This window comes from Sinocyclocheilus rhinocerous, unplaced genomic scaffold, assembly GCF_001515625.1.
Source record: "Sinocyclocheilus rhinocerous isolate Xijiao unplaced genomic scaffold, SAMN03320098_v1.1 scaffold11039, whole genome shotgun sequence".
NCBI classification, from domain to species: domain Eukaryota; kingdom Metazoa; phylum Chordata; class Actinopteri; order Cypriniformes; family Cyprinidae; genus Sinocyclocheilus; species Sinocyclocheilus rhinocerous.
The window spans coordinates 32,596-38,493 of record NW_015653646.1 but is presented as its reverse complement, the minus strand read 5'-3'; the positions used below and the strand labels follow the sequence as shown (position 1 = coordinate 38,493).

Sequence of the window (5,898 nt, the reverse complement as noted above, 5' to 3'; positions counted from 1 at the left end):
TTTCGTTTTTATTTGGCGTACTATTTATATGCATTTTCATGAGACCGGGCTCGCTATTCCAGTACACACAGGACAGAGAACCACTGGGATCAAACTCCTGGAAGAAGAAGAACAAAGATGCAGGAAATATTAGAACATTAAACATGTTCAGATGTTTCCAGATGTTCATCAGTTCTCAGGTTGGACAAATACATTTCCGTCTCTCACTCTGATGTGTTTCAGGGTGAAGTTGACTGGTTTGGTGAGTTTAGTGTTGGTGGTTTTGGGAAGAGTAGCTGAGATCACAGTGGACATCATGGTTTTAATCGTGTTTGATGTGTTGAAGAAGTCTGGCTTCAGTAGATTCTCCATCGTGTTGTAGCTCATGAAAGCCACTGCAGCTGATCCTGTGTGACAGAAACAGAAACTTACATAAAACACTATGTAAATACAGCAATGAATGTGGTTTAGTGGTAATGGTATGACGTCTCTATGATTTTTTTAAACATTTGACATACTTCCATTGTTGTTCCTGGCGATCCCAATGAGATCGATGTCCACAGAAGAATTTGTCGTGTCAAGTCGAGGGATTTTATCGAAGGTGACCTGTGGTCCAACCATGAAGACTTGACCCTCTGATTAAACACAAACAAGCAGTTATGTGCTATAGTAATTTATGTTTGTCTCTTTTTATGAAAGTCCAATTCAATCATTCAATTTGCACACAAGACAAAGAAAATGACTATTGACTATTGTTGTAATTTCTCTGATGTAGTTTAAACCCTTCATGTCAAATTTTAATCTGCTAACTGCATAGATGTAAATGAAAGGGCTATTAACTATTAGGTCATCTGTGGTCAAAGATCAGATATCAGTATACTGTACACTGAAGTACTCAAGTGCGGCAAATCTCAAATGTGCGAAATGTCCTTAAAATCCAACACTGTAACTGATTACCACCATAAACTGCACTGATTTTTTGTTTTTATTTTATTGTTGATTGTTTAATGCTCAAGGCAGCAAATATTCACCAACATATTGTGCCATGAACTTTTCACTGTAAGTTAACCTGTGTTAAATGTTGCATTTTTTTTCTTTTTTTTTTCTTTAAGACACAACCTGTCCTTGTCCACATGACAGGATTTCTGCTCTCTCATAAAAGTTTATAACTCTACACAATTAAATTAAATTCAATTCAATTCAATTACTGTAGCTGCATTTGCTGCTGTCTGTCCCACCGCTGCTCTCTAGACTAAATAAAGTCACGGACATCATATATAATCTGAGTTTCATTATCAATAATAATTATGTCTTCACTTACCTACAGCAGCAAGAGTAAAACTGACTCTGTCACTTGTGTCTGTCGGCTTCACTAATGTAGAAATGAGTTTCTCACTAGTTTTTAACACACGGTTTCCATAGGAGGCTAGTTCAGTTGGGTTTTCTGATGAAGATGACTCTAAAATCTTCTCTGAAGTGTTGAAGACCATATTCAAAATGTTTTTCACAGTCTAATTTATTAATTAGAAAAAATACAGTTATTGCACAAAGAAATATCAACAGAGCCCATACTGCCACATCAATTATTGACCGATAATATAACACCGATTTGATTATTTTATAATTTTTCTCCTGAGGACTTACATTCAAAGGAAGCAGTGTGATGTTCTCGATCTGCTCAAGAAGATTTTGAAAACATCCTCCAAAGGTCTGACTCTGAAATCACAGTCGAGCTTTATATGGTAAATAAGAGTGACAGCAGCCTAATAAACCTACTGCTGTCTCTGTCATTAAGAAAATGAGAGAATCATTAACTGCTCTTCTCTGAATAACTTTAGTATCTTTGATAAGAATCAATGTATATTTAATTAATGCAGTAAAGACTATGCACAGACTACGTGTTTTATTTTTGATTTACATTCGACTATTCAATTATTTAATTTCTGTATAGTAGGCAACATTATTTCATTTGCATCTTTTGCTATTGTATTTGTCATATTGTTTGCAAATTCTTCTTTTTTATTACTGTTTGTTGACAGTTAAACTGATCTGAAAGAACAGATTAAGGGGTCATGCGTCATTTTGGAACTTTTTGAACACACTGACAAGGTCCCCCGGACAAAGTTTTGCTTAGGGCCGCCAGAAGTCTAATACTGGCACTGGTTTGAAATCATATTAAAATGTGCACACAGGAATCTATATAAGATTTCTGACCTTAAGTATCCAATTTCAGGATTTGATTCGATTTTTGATTCCCAACCCTACATCTGACCGCAAATCAATTATAAATGTTTTTGAGGAAATAAGAACCAATATTTAAAGACAAGAAAAATACTTATTTTTATGAAAGGTGGAAGCTGTCGTCACATTTGACAGTCAAGTGTATTTCTCTTTATCCACAAACCAGTTCAGAGGACAAATTTCTTGGTAGAAATTGATCACTAGTTTTTGTTTTTTTTTTCTCTCAGCTTCCCAACATTCCCCTCTTAACTTCCTCAATAAAATGGACATTTCGAGTCTCATCCATCCCTCAAACACTGTTTATTGACTAATGTTGTAAAAAATAACAGAAAATGTACACATACAGTTCTAAGGGTTATCTATGTTTAAATACAGAAATGCTGTGGAAGATGGCATGATTTCAAACTGAGGTATTCCTCTGAAATCAGGGTCAGTCTGTTATGGAGCTTTTTTCATTTGTGGACATGGGGGAAAAGACATGTTTACAAATACAGTTATTATTATCATTTATTATTTTGTTTATTGAGATATTTGTAACAAAAATGCATTAAAATAATACAGGAAAATCTAGTCATTAAAAAAAAAAAAACTCAAGACACATGACAATAAAGATTCACTTTAATTGTGACATCGGCTGTTCTTTTAGTTATTTTAAGAGTTTAGTTTTAAATGTACTGTATATAACAAAACCCATAAGACCTGTGGCCCTCCATCCTGAAAAATATATTTATATGTTGTATGAGGCATATAAATAAAGTAATATACTGTAAACCTTTTCCTTACAGAAGAAACAGTCAGCTTTCTGAGCTCAATAAAGAAAAATTTAATTGTGCAAGATTTACAAATTCATAACTTTGCAACTAAAAAACGATGATGCCATACAATGTTAATTAATTTCCCTTTACCATGCATACATGAAATAGTTTTTAGGTTTTCCATTTGGCAACATTTACTTGAAATCATTTAAGTTTGATTATTCTGAGGAATCTGTAAAAAAAAAAGCTTTTTTCCCTCCACCAAGAAAATCCTACATGTTAAAAAAAAAAAGACTAAATAAAATAGATTATGAGGTTTACATCAATAGTATTACAGCAATAAAATAAGACACTCGCATAACATGTTTTTACAGAGGAACAGTCATCTAATGAACAGTTGTCTGAGCTTGACAAAATAAAAAATATTATTTCTTTAAACAAATTAAAGCAGTTAGAATTATATATAATTGTAGTTTAACAGTTGTATTTTTATTTTTTTAACTAGTATTAATTCCTTATTCAGCTGTGATATTAAGTAACAAAAACTAAAATTTACAAAGAAACTAAAAATATTTTTGCCCTCCACCAAAAAAATCTTGAGTGCAATTAAAATAGAGTTACTTATTTTACATCAGTAGTATCGGCAGCCGTGATATTAAGAAACTTGTATATCATATTTTAATATCATTTGCAGAAAGAAGCTGATACTATATGCCAATTTACACTGAACCAACAGATGGCAACAGAAATGTTAATTGGAATTGTCTGATCAGTGTGTTACTCCTGTCGGCATCTGTTGATGTTGGTCGGTTCTTGTTTTTGCCGACTGAACATGCTGAATCAAATGTTTGTCGGGTCATGGAACGTCTGAGGAGTGAGGTACTGTAATCTGGTGATTGTCCACATCACGGTCTGCGTCTGTCATTGCAATGTGAATTGGCATTATGACATTTAACATCCAAAAACATTGATTCTGTTATATAAAATCACCTGTATAATAATGGTACTTTCTATTTCCTGAACCCTTGAATGCATAAAGGGGATAAAGGATAAAGGCCACAGCAAAGGACAGCTGAAGGCCCAAACAAAGGAAGAGGTTCAAACTCTGCCCAAAAGATATGCTTAGAAAGGTGCAAATCTGATGTGAAATTTTCTGACTCTGCCTGATCATTTTTACATGGTCTGTGAGAAATGTGGGGAGTGAAGGTTCAGTCGGGAATATACAGTAGATCTAAATTAGTTTGGAGTTGTAGAAAAAGGTACAAGAGCATTTTAAAAAGAATAAATGTAATCTTTTGTAATGCAAATAGAAAAGTGGACTAATAAACATGTTTGCTATATTAAAATACTTGCGTATCATCAATTATTTTAATTATTTCATTAATAGGACACCTTTTTTATTCCAATATGGGCCATTTTCACCCCCTTTATGCATTTTTTTTCTTTTTTCTTTTTTGGTTCATGCATTCTAGGTTTAAAATGATGTTGTGGTCTTCAGTGTTTTTTGAGACACTTTTGATTTTGTTGAGTCCACAGCAGAGACATCTGAAGCACTTTGTGTACTGCAGCGTAACCTGGACAAGAATGAGACAAGAGTGACTTCATGAGATCAAGATTTTAAATTCTAATGTTGGCTTGACAAAGCCGGGCCTAAAAGTTTAAAGTAGTTTTAAAAGTTTGGAGTTTAAAAGGATGTTATGCAGACAAACAGTCAGACAGACAGCAGATCAACAGATCTGTGTCCGATTAAATTTTAATTTTTGACAGTTGGAGTTTAAAAAGTGTTGTATAATTTGAACATTCTGTCATCAAATGGAAAAGTAACAGACTGCCTCTGAAATTCTTCTCTAAAAGTCACAGATTACCAAAATAAGAACAGGAACTCAGGACCACATGTCTGGATTTCTCATGGAATACGGTGGTAAACTGAATAAATGTCTGACCTCATTGTTGACAACACAATGAATCAGGAAAAATTAGAGTTTAAGATCAGGAAGAGGATCTCCAGCACATGAATGCCATTAGTGAAGAAACTCAGAATCCAGGAGCAACCAAAAACCATAAATAGCCTAGTAGAAATAGTATTACAGGAGGTGACTTTTTTTAATTGGTACATTACACTGTAATTTTATCAGATAGCAGAAATGTAACATAAGCCCCGAGCTGTTTTATTTCCTTCTAAACAAATAAACAACAACAACAAAAACTCACTCTTCCCTGTTGTAGCCTTTAGGAACCAGCACAACGGAACCATGTATCCAATCACGCACAGGACTCCATTTATAAAGGACAAAAGCCAACAGGGCCAAACTGAAGAACACCAGTCCCACGATCACACACACCAAAGTCAACAGCTCCAGCTGTGAGTCGCTCTGAGAAAACATGTCAGAGTTGATCATCTACTGTAGACTGAATTTGAATTATGCTAGTGCATTCAGTGCTTCAGATTTTTTTGAGGAGGTTTGACGTTCTCTTTCATACCTCTGGTGGGCGACTGATTTGCACAAGAGCGAATGTGGACAGATGATCACAGGAACACACGGTGTAGCTGCTGTTGGTCTTTAAAACAGAACAACCATCTACAATCCACTCGCTGATATTCCAGTACACACAGGACAGAGAACCGTTTGGATCAAACTCCTGCAAAAGAAGAAGAAAATAATAAAACACTGAATATTAGATGTTTCCAGATGTTCGTCAGTTCTCAGGTTTGACAAAAACACATTTCAGTCTCTCACTCTGATGTGTTTCAGGGTGAAGTTGACTGGTTTGGTGAGTTTAGTGTTGGTGGTTTTGGGAAGAGTAGCTGAGATCACAGTGGACATCATGGTTTTAATCGTGTTGTTTGATGTGTTGAAGAAGTCTGGCTTCAGTAGATTCTCCATCGTGTTGTAGCTCATGAAAGCCACAGCAGCTGATCCTG

At 34.8% G+C, this 5,898-nt stretch overlaps 2 protein-coding genes across 3 annotated transcripts in view; both read right to left on the bottom strand.

Annotated features, from left to right (window-relative positions):
• LOC107716519 (adhesion G protein-coupled receptor L4-like) overlaps nt 1-5,898 on the bottom strand; it is a 27,358-nt gene that overhangs the window by 697 nt on the left and 20,763 nt on the right. Inside the window, exons 11-13 of the mRNA XM_016522997.1 lie at nt 498-614; nt 208-386; nt 51-97 (exon numbers count right to left, since the gene is read on the bottom strand). Of these exons, the coding sequence (XP_016378483.1) occupies nt 51-97; nt 208-386; nt 498-614 (343 nt within the window). The remainder of the gene's footprint in view (nt 1-50; nt 98-207; nt 387-497; nt 615-5,898) is intronic.
• Nucleotides 3,558-5,885, bottom strand: LOC107716520 (adhesion G protein-coupled receptor E3-like). Of its 2 annotated transcripts, XR_001637220.1 has the most exons (5): nt 5,714-5,885; nt 5,457-5,615; nt 5,187-5,347; nt 3,966-4,549; nt 3,558-3,893 (listed from the first exon to the last, which is right to left on the bottom strand). XR_001637220.1 is itself a non-coding variant. In XM_016522999.1 (4 exons), the coding sequence occupies exons 1-4, from the start codon at nt 5,873-5,875 to the stop codon at nt 4,450-4,452; spliced, it is 582 nt and encodes a 193-aa protein (XP_016378485.1). In that variant the 5' UTR covers nt 5,876-5,885; the 3' UTR covers nt 3,558-4,449. The 2 variants fall into 2 exon arrangements, 1 of the variants encoding a protein (XP_016378485.1); XM_016522999.1 differs by having other exon boundaries at nt 3,558-4,549.

Excerpts from the sequence above, each read along its gene's own strand:
- LOC107716520 (XM_016522999.1), bottom strand. The coding sequence starts at position 5,875 with ATGAGCTACAACACGATGGAGAATCTACTGAAGCCAGACTTCTTCAAC. Across the intron at positions 5,616-5,713 it reads TCACCCTGAAACACATCAGA|GAGTTTGATCCAAACGGTTC; the intron begins GTGAGAGACTGA and ends CTTCTTTTGCAG. Across the intron at positions 4,550-5,186 it reads AAAGGCTACAACAGGGAAGA|GTTACGCTGCAGTACACAAA; the intron begins GTGAGTTTTTGT and ends ATTCTTGTCCAG.